General features: G+C 34.9%; 1 protein-coding gene across 2 annotated transcripts in view; it reads left to right on the top strand.

Moving 5' to 3' along the window:
- Positions 1-19,779, top strand: part of SPAG1 (sperm associated antigen 1) — a 79,318-nt gene that overhangs the window by 3,701 nt on the left and 55,838 nt on the right. Inside the window, exons 3-8 of one of the 2 annotated variants that reach the window (XM_057735186.1) lie at positions 1,399-1,558; positions 11,109-11,234; positions 16,088-16,152; positions 16,673-16,782; positions 17,363-17,468; positions 19,175-19,224. In XM_057735186.1, the coding sequence (XP_057591169.1) occupies positions 1,399-1,558; positions 11,109-11,234; positions 16,088-16,152; positions 16,673-16,782; positions 17,363-17,468; positions 19,175-19,224 (617 nt within the window). The remainder of the gene's footprint in view (positions 1-1,398; positions 1,559-11,108; positions 11,235-16,087; positions 16,153-16,672; positions 16,783-17,362; positions 17,469-19,174; positions 19,225-19,779) is intronic. The other variant, XM_057735185.1, reaches the window with a different exon arrangement.

Consider the following 19,779-nt stretch of genomic DNA (forward strand, 5'->3'; position numbering starts at 1 on the left):
CACCATCTACCAGCAAAGGTCGGTGACTCACTGCCTGCTGTCACATGGAGGGTGGGGGTGGGGCAGGGGGAAGTAGGACCAGAAGTCAGGGAATCAAGGCCTTTTCTGGGTAAGAGCCCTGTGGCCATGATTGTCAAACTTTAATATTCGCCAAATATGGTTGTTAAAAAATACAAGTTTGAGGGCCCCATTCCTAGAGTTTCTGCTTCAGGAAATCAGGAGTGGAGCCCAGGAACATGTGTTTTTAATAAGCACACTGGCTGATCAACATGCAGAAGGTCAAAGGGAACTCTTTACAAGAAACACTGCCCTGTGGCCTGCCAACCTGTGCCACCTGTTTGGGGTTTCTTGAAGGGTTTTCATTTGGAGGGTAGCCTCATCGCAGCAGCACTTGTGAGCACAAACTGCCCCTTTCTGGGGCATCAGTAGTATTCCTTTTGCTCAGCAGTAGTTCTCTCTTTTCTTTCCTCTGATGCCCTTCCTTGGTGCTGTGTCCTTTTTCTTTCTCTTCACCTTTAATCTCTTGTCCTTCCTAAGCATCCCTGCTTGTCCCCAGCCAGAGCTGATGTAATAGTCTCATCATATCATTGTCTTCCCTTTTGTTTTCCTCAACATATAAGAACATTTTCATTTTTATTTGATCAAGGGCTAGTAAAGAAAATGAGAAGTTTATGGGGTGAAAGAGTTTGAAAGACATTTTATGAATACCCTCATTAAATTGTATTGACTTGGGATTATTTTTTTAAATTTAATTTGAAAATGGGATTTCTTTTTATTTTTCCAAAAATTTAAAAGTAAACAGATTCACAAGAAATGGAGGATTGATTTTCCTTAAAAAACAAACAAACAAACAAGCAAAAAAGAACAGATGTCTCTGTTTAAGGAAGGAATTCTGTTCCTGGAGTGATTGAATTTAGAAGTGTGTTGTTCTAAACTGTTCCTCTCCCATTTTCTTCCTATCCCTTTGGGAAACAAAAAAAATGAGCTAGAACAGTAACTCCTCATTGGAAAGTAAGTCCAAAGGCTCTCTCTTTGCCTGTCTCTAATAATGAATTTCCACTTACAAATTTAAAATTACCTTATCTACAAAATGAACATACGTGTGTTAAAAAGGAGAGAAAATGTTATCTACTCAGCTTTTGAAGTGTGTGATGGAAATTGGTGTCTTTGGAGCTGCTCTTTTTCCTCTTCCCGGCAACACTCCATAGATTAGCATGTGAAAGTGGAGGTTGCTCTAATTGAGGAAGGTGAGGGGAAGGCAGCAGCCCAGCCTTTGTCCACAATCAGGGGCAGACCATGAGATCTCCGCCGTGGAACCCCTGGGCTCCATGGAACCCAGCTTGCAAACTACTGGCCTACTCTAAAGTGGTAACTCTAAAATTCTGAATTTTTTAAAAGGTCTGGTGAGGAAGGATATTATCCTGAACTTACTGAATTTTGTGAAAAGCGCCTTTCAGGTTTGGCTCCTGGAAGTAGAGCTTTGAGGAAAGATAAACCTGCAGCAACAGCAGCCAGTTTTACAGCAGAAGAATGGGACAAAATTGACGGTGATATAAAGGTATAGAGTAACATCACTTTCTGTGACATTGTCATGAATATATATATATATATCTGCTGCACTTATCTGAAATCCTAGGCTTCTTTTTTATCAGTAAACGGCTTTTAGTGGTAATTACTTAGGTGGTATTGGTTGCTTCTCACACCCAGGACAATATTGTGAAAGTGTGTGTGTTTGTGGATTTGGTGGGGGGGGGTGCACACATACATGTATTTTAAATGACTGAATAATATCCCATCCTATGAAAGAACCATGATTGTCAGCATCTATATATAGTGCTATCCAAACATGTTTGTTCATAATTTTTTTGTACCATCCTGGTTATTTCCTAGGGATAAATTATTAGAATTCAAATTACTTGATCAAAGGATATGAATATTTTTAAGGCTGTTGAAACACATTTCTATGTTCTTGCAAAGTTGTACCTTTGTACTCTCCCACCAGCAGTGTGTAAGAATGTTCACTTCAGGTACTCTTCACTAGATACTGTAATCATTTTTTACATTTTAAAATCAATTAAATAGTTGAAAAATGATAGTACATAGTGTATTGTTTGTTTACTAGTAACGTGAAATTTTTAAAAATCTGTCACTTGAATTTTCTTTTGTTAATGACTTGTGTCTTTACTGATTTCTTTTAATCAGCTTTATTGTTATAATTTACATTCGATAAAAATTAGCTATTTTATAAAACAAATGAATGTATGCAACAAAGCAGAAACAGATTCACAGACATAGAGAACAAACTAGTGGTTACCGGTGAGGAGAGGGGAGGAAGAAGGGGCAGGATAGGGGTAAGGCATTAAGAGATACAGACTACTGTGTATAAAATAAATAACAACAAGGGTGTACAGCACAGGGAAATAGAGCCATTATTTTGTAATAACTTTAAATGGACTATAATCTATAAAAATATCTAATCGCTATGTTTTACACCTGAAACTGACATAATATTGTAAATCAACTATACACCAGTTTTTTAAAAATTATCTATTTTATGGTAATTTCACTGAGTTTTGACAAATTGTGTATGCTGTAGCATATTTCCATTACCCCTAAAAGTTTCGTTGTGCCCCTTTGCACCCCACAGCTAGGCTCCTGGCAACCACTGAACTGCTTTCTATTGTTACAGATTTGCCTTTTCTAGACTTTCATATAAATATAATTATATAGTATATCTTCTTTCGTGTCTGGCTTCTTTCACTTAGCATGATGCTTTTGAGATTCATCTATGTTGTTGCATGTGTCCATAGTGCATTCCTTTTTTTTTAATTTTTTATTTATTTATTATTTTTTTGGGGTGTACACCAAGTTCAATCAACTGTTTTTATACACATATCCCCGTATTCCCTCCCTTCCTTGACTCCCCCCTCCCCGAGTCCCCCCCACCCTCCCCGCCCCAAGTGCATTCCTTTTAATTGCTGAGAAGTAGTGAATTGTATGGGTATCCCACAGTTTGTCTAACCCTTTACCAGTTGATGAACAAATGCCAAAATATTTTCCAAAGTGGCAGTCAATCCTACCAATAATGGATAAAAGTTCTAGTCGCTCTACATCATGGTCCATACTTAGTATTGTCATTTTGTTGATTTTAGCTATTCTGTTTGAATAGCTTTAGTGGTATCTCGTGGTTTTCATTTGCATTTCTCTAATAACTAATGATGCTGAATGTCTTTTCATGTACTTATTTGTCATCCATATGTCTTCTTTTGTAGAGTGCCTTTAAATCCTTTGCCCATTAAAAAAATTAGATTGTGTTCTTGAGTTGTAAGATACTGTCTTTCATGTATTTTACACACTAAGATACATCTTTGCAAATAATTTTCTGATACTGTGTGGCTTGCCTTTTCATTTTTTTTTTTTAACAATGTCTTTGGAAGAGCAAAAGTTTTTACTTTTGATGAAACCAATTTTTCTTTTTATTGTTTGTGATTTTGTGTCCTATTTAAGAAATCTTGGGACTTCCCTAGTGGTCCAGTGGTTAAGACTCTGCTCCCAGTGCGGTGGGGCATGTGTACATTCCCTGGTCAGGGAACTAGGATCCGACATGCCACACAGTGTGGCCAAAAAAAAAAAAAAAATTTGTCTAATTCAAGATCCCTAAATTTTCTCCTGTGATTCTTCTAGAAAGTTTATAGTTTTAACTCTTAATTTTAGGTCCAAGATCTGTTTTATTTTTTAGACACACACATAAATATATACATACATACATGTACATACATTTGTACATACTAATATGGATATCCAAATGTTCAAGCATTATTTAATGAAAGATTATCCTTTCCTCATTGAACTTCTTGGTACCACTGTCAAAAATCAATTGACTGTGTATGTGGAGGTCTATTTCTGAACTCTCTCTATTCTGTTCATCAATCTAAATGTCTGTCTTTACACCAGTACTTCATTGGCTTTGATTACAGTAAGTCTTTTTAAAAAAGTTTTATTTTATCAATATATTGGAGTATAGTCGATTTACAATGTTGTGTTAGTTTCAGATATACAGCAAAGTGATTCAGTTTTAATTTATATATATCTATTCTTTTTCAGATTCTATTCCCATATATACAGTAAGTCTTGACATCAGATAGTACAAGTCCTCCAACTCTGTTCTTCATTTGCACAGTTGTTTTGGATGTTCCAGGTCCTTTGCTTACCAATTTCTACAAAATAACTTGTTTGTATTTGGGTTGGGATTGTGTTGAATTTGTGGATCAATTTTGGAAGAATTGATATCTTAGCAATATTGAGATTTCTGACCCATGAACATGTATATTTTCTGTTCATTTAGGTCTTCTTTAATTTTTGAAGCAGTGTCTTGTAGTTTTCAGTGCACATTTCTTGCATATTTTAATGAAATTTATTCCCAAGTATCTAATATATTTTATGCTATTGTAAAAGTTAATGTTTTTTAATTTAAATTTTTTGCTCATTCTAAGTCACTTTGGTTATGAATTTTTATTGGCTTATATAAAATTTATCACCTTAACCATTTTTAAGTGTACAGTTCATTAGTGTTAAGTATATTCATATTGTTGTGCAACCAATCTCAAGAACTCTTTCATCTTCCAAAACTTGAAACTCTAACCATTAAGTAACAACTCTCCAATTCCATCCCCACCGCCAGCCCCTGGCAACCACCATTCTCCTTTCTTTTTTTTTTCTCATCTGTTTACATTCTTTTTTATTTTTATTTTTTATTGAAGTATAGTTGATTTACGATGTTCTGTCAGTATCGGTTATACAGCACAGTGATTCAGTTACACATGCATATATATCTATTTTTTTCAAATTCTTTTCCCTCATAAGTTATTACAAAATATTGAGTATAGGTCTCTGTGCTATACAGTAGGTCCTTATTGATTATCTATTTTATATATAGTAGTGTATATATGTTAATCCCAAACTCCTAATTTATCCCTCCCCACCTCCCACCTTTCCCCTTTGGTAACCATGATTTTGTTGTCTATGTCTGTGAGTCTATTTCTGTTTTGTTTATAAGTTCATTTGTATCACTTTTTTTTTTTTTAAGATTCCACATATAAGTGGTAGCATATGATGTCTGTCTTTCTCTGTCTGGCTTACTTCACTTAGTATGATCATCTCTAGTCCGTCCATGTTGCTGCAAATGATATTATTTCATTCTTTTTTATGGCTGAGTAATATTCCACTGAATAAATATACCACGTCTTCCTTATCCATTCATCTGTTGATAGACATTTAGGTTCTTCCATGTCTTGGCTACTGTAAATAGCACTGCAGTGAACATTGGGGTGCATGTATCTTTTCCAATTATCATTTTCTCCAAATATATGCCCAGGAGTGTGATTGCAGGATCACGTGGTAACTCTATTTTTAGTTTTCTAAGGAACCTCCATACTATTCTCCATAGTGGCTGCACCAATTTACATTCCCACCAACAGTGTAGGAGAGTTCCTTTTTCTCCACACCCTCTCCAGCATTTGTTATTTATAGACTTTTTGATGGTGGCCATTCTGACCAGTGTGAGGTAATACCTCATTGTAGTTTTGATTTGCATTTCTCTAATAATTAGTGATGTTGAGCATCTTTTCATGTGCCTTTTGGCCATCTGTATGTCTTCGTTGGAGAAATGTCTATTTAGGTCTTCTGCCCATTTTTTTTCTTTTTTCTTTTTTTTTATGTTGAGCTATATTAGCTGTTTGTATGTTTTGGAGATTAATCTTTTGTCAGTTGAATCATTTGCAAATATTTTCTCCTATTCTGTAGGTCGTCTTTTCACTTTGTGGTTTCCTTTGCTGTGCAAAGCTTTAAAGTTTTAATTAGGTAACATTTATTTTTGTCTTTATTTCCATTACTCTAGGAGATGGATCTAAAAAGATATTGCTGTGATTTATCTCAAAGAGTGCTCTGCCTATGTTTTTCTCTAGGAGTTTTATAGTAGCCAGTCTTACGTTTAGGTCTTTAATCCATTTTGAGTTTATTTTTGTTTGTGGTGTTAGAGAATGTCCTAATTTCATTCTTTTACAAGTAGCTGTCCAGTTTTCCTAGCACCACTTATTGAAGAGACTGTCTTTTCTCCACTGTATATTCTTGCCTCCTTTATCATAGATTAATTGATCATAGGTGTGTGGGTTTATTTCTGGGCTCTCTATCCTGTTCCATTGATCTATATTTCTGTTTTGTGTGTGCGCGCGTGCGTGCCAGTACCATACTATTTTGATTATTGTAGCTTTATAGTATAGTCTGAAGTCAGGAAACTTGATTCCTCCACCTTTGTTTTTCTTTCTCAAGATTGCTTTGGCTCTTTGGGGTCTTTTGTGTTTCCATACAAATGTAAAAGAAATTTCATTCTAATTTTGTGAAAAATGCCATTGGTAATTTGATAGGGATTGCATTATATCTGTAAATTGCCTTGGGTAATACAGTCATTTTGACAATGTTGATTCCTCCAATCCAAAAATATTGTATATCTTTCCATCTCTTTGTGTCACCTTTGATTACTTTCATCAGTGTCATAGATTTTGGAGTACAGGTCTTTGCCTCCTTGGGTAGGTTTATTCCTAGGTATTTTATTCTTTTTTATGTGATGGTAAATGGGATTGTTTCCTTAATTTCTCTTTCTCATCGCTGTTGTTAGTGTATAGAAATGCAACAGTTTTCTGTGTGTTAATTTTGTATCCTAAAACTTTACTGAATTCATTGATGAGGTTTAATAGTTTTCTGGTAACATCTTTAAGATTGTCTATGTATAAGTATCATGTCATCTGCAAATAGTGATAGTTTTTCTTTTCCAATTTGTGTTCCTTTTATTTCTTTTTCTTCTCTGATTGCTGTGGCTAGGACTTCCAAAACTATGTTGAATAAAAGTGGCAAGATTGGACATCCTTGTCTTGTTCCTAATCTTAGAGGAAATGCTTTCAGCTTTTCACCACTGAGTATAATGTAAGCTGTGAGTTTGTTATTTATGGCCTTTGTTATGTTGAGGTCTGTTCCCTCTAAGCCCACTTTCTGGAGAGTTTTTACCATAAATGGATGTTGAATTTTTATCAACAGCTTCTTCTGCATATATTGACCATTCTACTTTCTGTTTCTTTGAGTTTGGCTAATCTAGATACCTCATATCAGTGGAACTTTAATTTCAATTTCTATTTGTACACTGAAAGCTTATAGTTACCTAAAATTGGCCTTTTTATATTGACCTTGTACAATCCTGTGTCTTGTTTAATTCAAACTAACACATTCATTCTAGTAGCTTTTTTGTAGATTCCTAGGATTTTCTTTATGGAAGATTAAGTCATATGTGAATATTGAAAGATTTTCTTCTTTTCTATACTGGCTGCCTTTTATTCCTTTTACTTGCCTTTTTCCGCTGACTTGGACCTCTAGTACAGTGTTGAAATGAGAGCAGATACCTTTGCCTTCTTCCCAATCTTACGGGAAATCATTCAGTCTTTCATTATGTTACTTTTAGATTTGTGTAGATGCTCTTTATCAGGTTAAGGAAGTTCCCTTATGTTCCATGTTTGATGAGAATTTTTATCATGAATGGATATTGAATTTTGTGAAGTGCTTCTCCTGCATTTATTGAGATGAAAATAGGGTTTTCTCTGTAGTCTGTTAATAAGGTAATTTATGTACACTGTTGTTGAATGTTATAGTAACCTTGCATTCCAGGATAAACCCTACTCATCATGATACATCTTTTTTATATGTTGCTGGATTTGGATTACAAAAATTTTGTAAAAGACTTTTCATGTCTATGGATCATTAGAGATATTGGTCTGTAGTTTTCTTTTAATGTTGTCTGGTTTTGGTAGCAGGGTAATGTTGGCCTCAGAATGAGTTGGAAAGTATTCTCTCTTCTTCTCTTTCCTAGAAAAGCTTGTGTATAATTGATATTATTTCTTCCTTAAAAATTTTCTAGAATTTACCATTGATGCCATCTGGGCCTCAAGTTTTCTCTATTGATAAGGTTTTAACTCTTCAGTTTCTTTAATAGACTCAGGGCTATGCAGGTTATCTTCAGAGCTTTCTCTCTGTCCAGCTCTCTCTCTCAGAAATCTTACCCCCTCAATTCTTGCAACCTTGGTTTCCCTAAAGTCTGACCTCCGTTCTAAATTCAGTGAGACCTAAGGCTGTCCGTTCCTATGCTGTGGCCTGGAAACACTAGGCAGTCAGTTTGGAGCAAATGTAGGGTTTACGTCATTTGTTTTCTTCTTTCAAGAACTATTGTCCAGTGTCTGAAAACTATTGTTTCATATATTTTATCAGGTTTTCTAAAGTTTAGGTGGGAGGGTAAATCTAGTCCCTGTTACTTTGTCAGAGCCAGAAGTCCCTTTATTGATTTTTCTATTGACATGTTTCTTATTTATTTGTAAGAGTTCTTTCCTACATATTTTAATTTTTTCCTCAATTTGTTATTTGCCTTGTAAATTTTGTGTGGTGTTTATTCATTTATTTTTACATAAGCACGCCTCTTAATTTTATCCTTTATGGTCTTTACATTTGTTTTATACTTAGGAAAACTCTCTCTCTACCAGATACATATTTACCTATATTTTCTCTTAGTTCCTTTGTGGTTTCATTTTGCTTAAGAAATATTTTGTTTTAAACAGGCTCTGGGAAAACAATTCTTTTGGTTTTACTTTATTTTATTCTGCATATTTTTTCTGAAGTTAATAATACACTTGAAAACAATTTTGAGGTATGTGTAGGCTCTAACTCAGAATACAAATTTTTTTAAAACTTTCAGCTTTCTCATTTTATCATTTTACTGACTTGAGTTTGAAAATCTGGTAATTAATCTACAAGTTAAAATAGCAGTTCGTGTCTAGTGTTCTTTGGCTTTATTTTCTGAGGGGTAAACAGCTGAGTTTTAGTTGCAGGGCCTGCTTTTGCCCCAACTGTGTGTTCTTTCTTGGTCAATTCTTGAGTTAGTCTCTGTCTTATCTCCCTTCCTTCACACTTTTCTTTCCACGTCTCCCTCGTTCCCGATTCTCTCTTTCCCTTTCCTCCTCTATAATCCTTCCTCTCTCCTTTTATCTTTCTTCCCTTGTTTTTGTTTTTCTCTTCCGTTTCTCCTGTTTGCCCCCTTTTCATGCTCCCCACCTCCTATATGGGTAGGACAATTAATATAGTTTATATTAGCGCCTATTTTAAGAGTGTCTGACAAATATTGGACCCTCACTATATATCTGCTGAATAATAAAAAATAGAATTTCATAGATAATAAGGAACTATCTTATTCAGTTTTTGTGGCCTCTGTGATGATTCAGTTTAATAAACATTATTGTGAACCTAGTATATGCCAGACACTGTGCTAGGTGTTTTTTTGTTCTTTGTTTAAGTACTTCAACTTTTCTGGTATCTATAATATTTTGGCTAAGGTATGTTTTAAAGGGAATTTATTTATCTTATCTAAATTGCAAAGTTATTGGTATAAATTTGTCTAAAACATCTCCTTATCATTTTTTAAATATCTGTAGGATTGTTAGTGATGTGCCTCTTTTATGCCTGATACTGGTAATTTGTATTTTTTCCTTTCACTTTCTTTTGACTAGTCTTGCTAAATGTTTGTCAGTTGTATTAATTTATTTCCAAAAACCAAGTTTTGAATGTTGATTTTCTTTATTTTTCTATTTTCTGTTTTACAGATTCCTACTCTTATTTTTTATTATTTTTATTTCCTTCTACCTTCTTTGACTTTAATGTGTTTTCTCTCTTTATCAGTTTTTTAAGGTAGAAGCTTAAATAATAATCTTACTTAAATAATGATCTTAAGCCTTTCTTCTTGTCTAGAGTTGTAAATTTCCCTCTAATACTTTATCTGAATCCTACAAATTATGATATGTCATGTTTTCATTATCACTTTGTTCAAATATTTTCCAATTTTCCATCTGATTTCCTTTTTAACCCATGATCTCTTTATAAATATATTGTTTAATTTCCAATTACTTGGGAATAATCTAAATACTTATTATTACTGAGTTCTAGTTTAGGTCTGTTATAGTCAGATACCATGCTTTATATAATTTCAACCCTATGAAATCTATTGAGACTTTTTTTAGTCTATGTACCATGTACTCTTGAAAATAACATGGAAGTCTTTAATATTGATTAGGTCAAGTTGGTTAATGTTGTTCACATCTGCTGTAACATTGCTGATTTTTTTTTTGTCCAGTTTTTTCCTGTGTCCATTCAACTGTTAATTGAATGGATTAATTTAGGATACTGAGTTTTAAATTTTTAGGATTTCCATTAAATCTTTTTTTTAAAAGTTTCCATTCTCCTCCTGAATTTCTCAATCGTTCATGCATGTTGTCCACCCTTCTCACATATTTACTGTAGCTGTTTTTAAGTCCCTGTTTGTTATTTCCAACATCTATCCACTCTGTGTGTCTGCTTCTGTTGACCGTGGGTCATGTTTTTCTGCTTCTTTGTCTTCTTTGTAATTTTTATATTTTATACTGACTGTTGTATATAAAAGAATCAGTGGAATCTGAAGTAATTATTATTTACCTATAGAAAGGAGCATGTTCCTTCTGTCAAACTGCTAGAGTTGGAGACTGGGTCGATCTAATCTGTATGTTAAGTTGCACCTGATGTGCTAGGGTTCTTGAGATTAAGACATAGGCTCTACCCTCAGGAACTTACAGTGTGGTAAGAGGGACAAACAATAAATAGAAGATTTAAAGTTAAAATCTCTATTGAAGCACAGAGGAGGAATACTTTTAGCCCATCCAGGAAGTTCAGAGAAAGCTGGCTGGAAGGGATAATGAGTAAGATCTTTTAAGATAAAATCGGAAGGGCAGCAATGAATATACTGAACAATACTGAACTGAACACTTAAAAATAGTTAAGATGATACATTTTACATTATTGTGTATTTTCCTACAACTGGAAAAAAAAAAAGAAAGATAAGAAGGGCATTTCAGGTGGAGAGAATGGCGTGAGCAATTGTCACCTAAAGATTGACCCACAGTAAACTATGATGATGTGTAGTCCTTTCCAATGCCTGGTTAATTATTTCAAACTGTGTATTTACCTTCTTCTTTTCTCTCTTTTTTTCTCAGAGTTGGGTATCAGAAATTAAAAAAGAAGATGACAAAATACACTTTCATGAAACTGAAACATTTCCAGCAATGGAAGATAATTTGCCTCCAGTTCGTGGTTCAAACAGCCGTCTTCATGTTGCCAAGGTAGGCCTTTTTGGTGTGGGGTGTGGGTGGTTGAAGGAGGAAGTTATTGTTGATTAAGAAAATTATCTTGATTTAATCCATGTAGCCAAAGTGTGATATGGCTACGCTAGGGATTTTTTTCAGATGATTGTGTGTTATCACCTTCTGGAGTAGGCCTCAGTTGGAGAGCAAAATGAAACAGTATTTTCATTTCAAAAATAAAAATCTTGCATCTTGGGTTTACTGCCTTCCTCATTTTTTCTTTTGCTGTTCTGCCTCTTCTACTCTGACAAGTTTTGATGAGTACTTAAGATCCAATTCAGTGTGTAAAAGTTTGAGGGAATAATTTTATGTATCCAATAGATGGAATGGTTTATTACATAATTAAGTATGAATTTAAAGCATTAAACAGATGGATTAATCTGTTTAATTAATCCATTAAATATGGATTTCAAGCAGTTATAGACATCATTTCTCTGTTTAGTGCATTTCTCCCCCCATCCCCAGCCCATCATGGTTATTTCTGTTAGATTGGTCCCTGTTTTGCCATGAAGATCTCTCCTTTCTAACCCATGGCTTCCATAGAGAAGGGCCTGTTGAATTCTAAGTTCATTTAACTTCAGGTTAAAGCTGAGCCTCTTGGCATCCACCTGACCCCGATATTACAGAACCCAGCCCTTGTTTTCAGTGGGCTTTCGCTTGAATCACACATTCCATTCCCTCTGCCCTCTATTTTATTTTATTTATTTTATTTTTTTATTTTTTTCCCTTTTATTCCTATCATCTTTAAGAGGATGGTTACCTAAGTCTCTTCATATTGGGTTGAGTCATTCTTGTTTTTCTCATCTCTTCTTTGGGTCCTCAATTTTATTTTAAAAACATCCATAGCCCTTTATCACCCTGCTCCTTGGTAATTTTCCTTTCTGGGTCTTTTTACTCCTCATTAGGAATTACTCAGGTAACTGAGGTACACAGTAAGTAAGTACAGTAAGGATACCACTATCTGTAATCAATGAATTCGTATTTATTGAACACTTATTATGTGTTAAGTCTGTGTCCTGAAACTATAATAATGAATAACATTTTGTCTCTGTCCTCAAAGAGCTTATTGTCCAGTAGGGATAGACAGACTAGTGGTACAGTGGTTCTCAAAACATGGCCCGTGGACGCTGCTTATCCCAGAGATCCTCCTAGGGGATCCAGAAAGTCAGTGTTATTTTAAAAAACAATGCTAATGCTCTGTCTCTTTCACTGGGTTGACATTCGCACCGAAGGTAAAACTGCGGATGCCTTACCATGCATCAAGGCAGTCTCACCAACTAGACTAACAGTCATTGTTCTCTCCCCTGCTGTGCACTCATGGTAAAAAATTCCAATTTAACTAAAAATGTCTTCGATGAAACAGTAAAATTTTTTTGTTATTAAATCTTGAATCTTGTGGACACATCTTTTTAATACTCTGTGTGACAAAATGCAGAGTACACAGAAGGCACTTCACTGTGAAGTGAAATATGAAGGTTATCATGAGAAAAAGCGCTGTGTGATTGACCTCCAGCTGAATTAGCAACTTATTCCTGGAACAGTTTTTACTTGAAGAAATGACTGACAGACAAGCTATAGTTCATCAGAGTTGAGTTTTTGGTAGACACTTTCTTAGAAATGAGTGAAATGATCTATCACTTCAGAGAAAACAACGAACAGTATTTGTCTTCAGTGCTAAAATCTGAGCTTTTAGGTGGAATTCAGAGTGTTTCATATTCTTATGGGGCTCTCCAATACTTGTGACAAAAAAAATTTCCCCTTAAAGAAGATACTTAATGACTTTTATGATGAGCTCCATGAGGATTTTTTTTTCTACTTTTTAGAATTTGAGATATAGTTAATGTACAATAGTATACAAGTTACAGGTGTTATAGTGATTCACAATTTTTAAAGGTTATACTCCATTTATAGTTATTATAAAATATTGGCTATATTCCCTCTGCTGTACAGTATATCCTTATAAATTATTTATTTTATTTTATTTTTTTAAAGAATGCCCTCTTTTTGGTGTGGAGAAAAGGGAACTCTCCTGCACTGTTGGTGGGAATGTAAGCTGGTACAGCCACTATGGAAAACAATTTGGAGGTTCCTTAAAAAACTAAAAATAGAACTACCATATGATCCAGTAATCCCACTACTGGGCATATACCCAAAGAAAACCATAATCCCAAAAGAAACTTGTACGATAATGTTTATTGCAGCACTATTTACAATAGCCAGGACATGGAAGCAACCTAAATGCCCATCAACAAACGAATGGATACAGAAGATGTGGCATATATATACAGTGGAATATTACTCAGCTATAAAAAGGGATGAGATGGAGCTATATGTAATGAGGTGGATAGACCTAGAGTCTGTCATACAGAGTGAAGTAAGAAAGAGAAGGACAAATATTGTATGCTAACCCATATATACGGAATCTAAAAATGGTACTGATGAACTCAGTGACAAGAACAAGGATGCAGATACAGAGAATGGACTGGAGAACTCGAGGTTTGGGAGGGGGCAGGGGGCGAAGGAGAAGCTGAGACAAAGCAAAAGAGTAGCACAGACATATGTATAATACCAACTGTAAAATAGATAGTCAATGGGAAGTTGCAGCATAACAAAGGGAGTCCAACTCGAGGATGGAAGATGCCTTAGAGGACTGGGGCGGGGAGGGTGGGGGGGACTCGAGGGGGGGGAGTCGAGGGAGGGAGGGAATACGGGGATATGTGTATAAAAACAGATGATTGAACTTGGTGTACCCCCCTAAAAAAATACAAAAAAAAAAAAAAAAGAATGCCCTCTTTTTTTTTTTTAATTTATTTATTTATTCATTTATTGGCTGCATTGGGTTCTTCGTTGCTATGAGCGGGAGATGCTCTTCATTGTGGTGTGCGAGCTCCTCATTGTGGTGGCTTCTCTTGTTGCAGAGCACGGGCTCTAGGCACTTGGGCTTCAGTAGTTGTGGCACATGGGCTCAATAGTTGTGGCTCATGGGCTCTAGGGCACAGGCTCAATAGTTGTGGCACACAGGCTTAGCTGCTCCACAGCATGTGGCATCTTCCTGGGGCAAGGATTGAACCCATGTCCCCTGCATTGGCAGGCAGACTCCTAACCACTGTGCCACCTAGGAAGTCCAGATTATTTATTTTATGCATGATAGTTTGTACCTCTTAATCTCCTATTCCTATTTTGCCCCCTCTCTGCCCCTATTGGTAACCACTAGTTTGTTCCCTGTATCTGTGAGTCTGTTTCCTTTTTATGTTCACTAGTTTGTTTTATTTTTTAGATTCCACATATGAATGATATCATATAGTATTTGTCTTTCTCTGCCTGACTTATTTCACTTAGCATAATACCTTCCAAGTCCATCCATGTTGTTACAGATAGTGAGATTTCATTCTTTTTTATGTATGTATACACTACTTCTTTATCCATTCATCTGTTGATAGACACTTAGGTTGCTTACAGATCTTGGCGATTGTAAATAATGCGGCTATGAACATTGGGGTACATGTATCTTTTTGAATTAGTGTTTGCATTTTATTCGAATATTTACCCTGGAGTGGAATTGCTGGATCATATGGTAGTTATATTTTTAGTTTTTTGAGAAACTGCCATACTGTTCTCCACGGTGGATGAACCAGTTTACGTTTTCACTAAGTGTACAAGGGTTCCCTATTCTTCACATCCTCTCTAAAATTTGTTATTTATGGTCTTTTTGATAATAGCCATTCTCACAGGCGTGAGGTGATATCTTGTGGTTTTAGTTTGCATTTCCCTGATGATTAGTGATGTTGAGCGTCTTTTCGTGTGCCTGTCAGTGAGCTCCATTAGGGTTTTAAGAGATATAATTTTTTAATTGTATAATAGAAATATTTGGAAGATCTGTGTAACTCCTAATGACCAGTGTACAATGTTACAAAATGGTGCTTGTATAAATGACCCGTTCAAATGGTTTCAAATTATGACTTTTAAGAAACCATTTAAGAAACTACTTGTGAACTGTTGTTTGCTTTCTTTCCATTCCCTTGGTGGTGCTTGCAGTGGACATGTGACCTGAGTTGAGCCACTTAATAAGAGCAAACTAGTGCTTGGTCAGTGATGGGCCCATAACGCAAGCTTGCCAGTCAGTGTCCTTCCCTGGGATTTCTCTAACTAAAGATGGAGAGAAGAGTCACTTTCCTTTTCCTTTCTGATTGGGAGGCCTGTGAGGTTATAATCCCAGACTGTGGGTGGCCACATTTCCTAGTACATAGAAAAAGCAAGCAGACAGCAGGGAAAACAAAATCCGGCAGAGAGAAGCAGAGACTTCTGGGGGAGAGAAGGAGAAAAGGGAGAGAGTGAGAGCTGTAGAAAGAAGGTATATTAATCCTTTATCCAGCAATTCCCCTGCCCTTTCATCAGTTTGGTTACATAAGCCAATAATTTATTCTTTTTAAATAAAATTAGTCCAAGTTGGGTGTCTGTCATTGCAAGCAAAACAGCTCTAACACAGCAAAGTAGTTATTCTTATTTCTTCAATGCCTAGGTTTTAAAAGAATAAATGATAGTTTAGTACTTTTTTATTGTAAGAAAATCAATAATAATCACATTTCAAACATATATGTTTTAAAATTTTATATGTACTTAAAGTCCTGTCCATCACTCTCATAATTAACTACGAATGTAAAATCACTTTTTAACCTGCTGTATATTGTTATGTTAAAAATTATAATACTGAAGTTGTAACTTTTTTTTCTTATCCATTCAATTTGTGTATCTTAATCCAATACTTCATATTTATAGGAAAATCTGCTAATCTTATATTACGTATCTCATAAAATATAATTTTATTCTTTCAGGAAAAAAATTCAAAAAGTAGACCAGCTAAAAAGAAAATTCCGAGGGATTATGCAGAGTGGGATAAGTATGTTTTATATTTCTTTATAGAAAATGGTCGCTGAAAAATTCTCTACCATAAAATACTGTAATAACTTCTTTATTGTTTTAAAGCTGAACATATCAAATACCAAGTTATGTCAGTAGAGTACTAAGATTATTTGAATTAAGCACGCTTGATTTTGTTTTTTCATTACATAAAAAACTACTGCCTCCTTTTTTATTTAAAAGAGTAACCAAAAATAACTAATGTAATACTTATACCCATCCAAGATAAAAAACAACAAACTTTTAAATTAAGAGAAATTGGTCACAATTTTAATAACAAAGTTCAGCACGGTTTAGGTCTGATTAATATTTAAATCCTCACTAAATTCCATGTTTTCTAGGAAAGGATAGAGATGACTTCTAATACAAACCTGTAATATATTCTTGGAATATTATTTCTAAAGGCATGGTAATACAAATACAAGAATATAAATAATAAATTTTATTCTTTTGTTAATATTGAGCTTTTTCCCCTAGTTTTTATTATTCTTTCATTTAAGATTTGACGTGGAAAAAGAATGTGCAAAAATCGATGAAGATTACAAAGACAAAACTGTAGTAAACAACAAGTCGCATTTGTCTAAAATTGACACAAGACTAGATACAGCAGGTAATTGGGGGGAAGTAAGAATAATTTAGTAGTCTTTAAATTTTTTGAAATATGATAAAAGCTGTTGACCCAAAGACATTCTTTTTAAGTGCTGCAGATTTCCATGAAAAGCGTATGGATTTTCTCCTAGAGCTGACCATCTCTAACAAATTCCATGCTATCCTTTAACTTCTTAATTTTATGAGTAAGTTATGATACTTAAGTTTAGTAAGACTTAAAAATGTATATCTATAAACCTATTTTTACTGTAATTCATTTCTCATTCCCTTTTTCAAATCTTTTTCCTCCAAATCCCTCAAATTTTTTTCTTTTTGCCTCAGAACAAAAAGATGGAGCAGTTTTTTTCACTTGAAGTCTACAGGTGTATAGTACCATTAAAGTAAAACAATTATTAAAAAATCTAAACCTTCAAAAATTCTGAATGATTTAAAAAAAGAAATATCTCTAAACTTAGGAAACCTTTTATTTTCTTTTATTTTATAATTTTCTGCTTCTGTTAAAATAAGCATTCTTGGATTTAAATTTGTTAAAGTTCTACTAAGTTATATTTTTACTTATAGCAGGTAACATTTATTTCTAGGTCTAACTGAGAAGGAAAAGGATTTTCTTGCTACTCGTGAAAAGGAAAAAGGAAATGAAGCTTTTAACTCAGGAGATTATGAAGAGGCTGTGATGTATTATACTCGGTGAGCCAATTTTCGTTGTGGTTTAAACTTCCCATTTAAAAAAATGATAATGTTTAAATTTAACTGTTGGAATGATATAAATAAGCTAAATAATCTGTCAGAATCACTTAAGATATTGTACTTGTGATTTATTATAAATTCACTTGTGTTTGCCTTGTTTTTTCAATAATTTTCTTAAATCTTCAAGCTTGCATTCCACCTCCACTTTTGACAGAGGTTCTAACTTTACTGTTATACAGAGAAAATAGAAGCTGTCTGAATGGAACTCAACAGAATGTTCATATAGCATAGAGGTTAAGAATGCAGGTTCTGTAGTCACACCACCTCGATCCTAGTACTTATGATGCTACCTCCCACCACAGGGCCTTGCGTATGCTGGGTCCTCTATCTAGAACACTCTTCCCTCTTCTCATGATTTAGATAATTCTTACTTATTCTTCAGATCTCAGCCCATGCATCATTTCTTTGGGGAAGTCTTCCTTTACTTCTCAGCCTAGGTTAAACCTCCACCCTACTCAATTCCAACCCCCACCCCCTGCACGCCATGTACAGACTCATATAGTAATATTACCTCTCCTTTGTAGTACCTTTTGGAGGTACAATTCAAATGTGTGTGATTTGGCACTAACTGGACTGTAAACGCTGTAAGAGCAGAGCCCACTTGTCATTTTTAAAATATCATTGTATCCCTAATACCCAGCAGAGTACCTGGTTCATAGTAGCTGTTCATTGTATGCTTACGTGAATTTATGAAGCTCTTACAGTCTATGAAAAGTAAACTAATTTCCTAAAATATTGTTATAGACAAACTGTGCTTATAGAACCACTAATGCTATCTTAGAACTAAACTCTGTACAATCTTGCTTCCATCTTTGGAAAGAAGATTTTTTTTTTAATGTTGTTTCTGCCTCTAAAGAAGTTTGCTCAACTGTTTAAGTGAACATACAAAGTAAAGAGAATACTGAGGTATCATTCATTCAGTACAGCCTTCCCTGTTCAGGCAGGTGGATGTCAGCTATGGTATTGTTCTCTCTCTTTTCGTAGATTTCCACTAGTGGAGAATCTCTTGTCTGCTAGAGGGAACAAACTTTTTCTTATCTTCCTCTTTGAAGAAATCATAGAGGTGAAGAATTAAAGCAGCATACTGTAATGGTTAAGAGAACTCAAGCTGCCACTTTTCTGACTTTGGGTAGATTCTTCACCTCTCTTGCCTCAGTCTTCTCAATGTGATGAGGCTATAATAGTGCCTACCTCAGAGCATCTATGAGCATTAAATAAAACAACATGCTGAAAGGCAGGGTAATACGATGGTAAAGAGAACAGGTGCTAGAGTAGACAGTTGGGATTTGAATCCTTACTCTACTATTTCCAAGCTTGTGGCCTTGGGCATGTTACTTAACCTTTCTGTTCCATCTATTTTCTCATCTGTAAAATCGGAGGAGCAGTAAAGCCTTTTCTATGGATTATAATGAGGATTAAATGAGTTTAATGTTTAGTGCCTGGCGTGTGAGAAGTACTGTGTCAGGTACTTGTGTTATTTATTTTTACATGTATTTTCCATGTTTGGTCTCTACCCAACTATGTAATTTCTTTATATTCATCTTTAATGAACTTAGTAAATGGACACTTTTTGTGACTTTTCCATTTTTTTTCTTCTGGATTTAGAAGATTCAGTGCACCGATACCCTTATCTTTCCTATATCTAGGAATACATTATTTTACAGCATACCAAATCAATTTTTTAAGCAACAGCCAGGTAGGTTTTAAATTCTTCCTTTCATTCATTATTTTGCATTCATACCCTTAATGTAGCAAAATTTACTCTCTTAAGGTCTGTGTTCCTCAATTACTGCTACTCTTTTCTGTTTCCTTCAATTAAATTCCTTTGATAAAATTATGATCATTTCCTTAGATTTAAATTTACTTTTATCTAATTTAATTTTGTATTTATTTATTTATTGGCTGCATTGGGTCTTCGTTGCTGCATGCAGGCTTTCTCTAGTTGCAGTGAGCAGGGGCTACTCTTTGTTGTGATGCATGGGCTTCTCATTGTGGTGGCTTCTCATTGCGGAGCATGAGCTCTAGGTGCCCGAGCGTCAGTAGTTGTGGCACGTGGGCTCAGTAGTTGTGGTGCACAGGCCTGGTTGCTCCATGGCATTTGGGATCTTCCTGGACCAGGGATTGAACCTGTGTCCTCTACATTGGCAGGTGGATTCTTAACCACTGCACCACCAGGGAAGTCCCTAAATTTACTTTTGGATGACAGACTAATTTGTATCTGTTAACATGATAACAGTTCAATAAAGGATAT

Source organism: Hippopotamus amphibius, chromosome 5 (assembly GCF_030028045.1).
Source record: "Hippopotamus amphibius kiboko isolate mHipAmp2 chromosome 5, mHipAmp2.hap2, whole genome shotgun sequence".
In the NCBI taxonomy this organism is placed as follows: Eukaryota; Metazoa; Chordata; class Mammalia; order Artiodactyla; family Hippopotamidae; genus Hippopotamus; species Hippopotamus amphibius.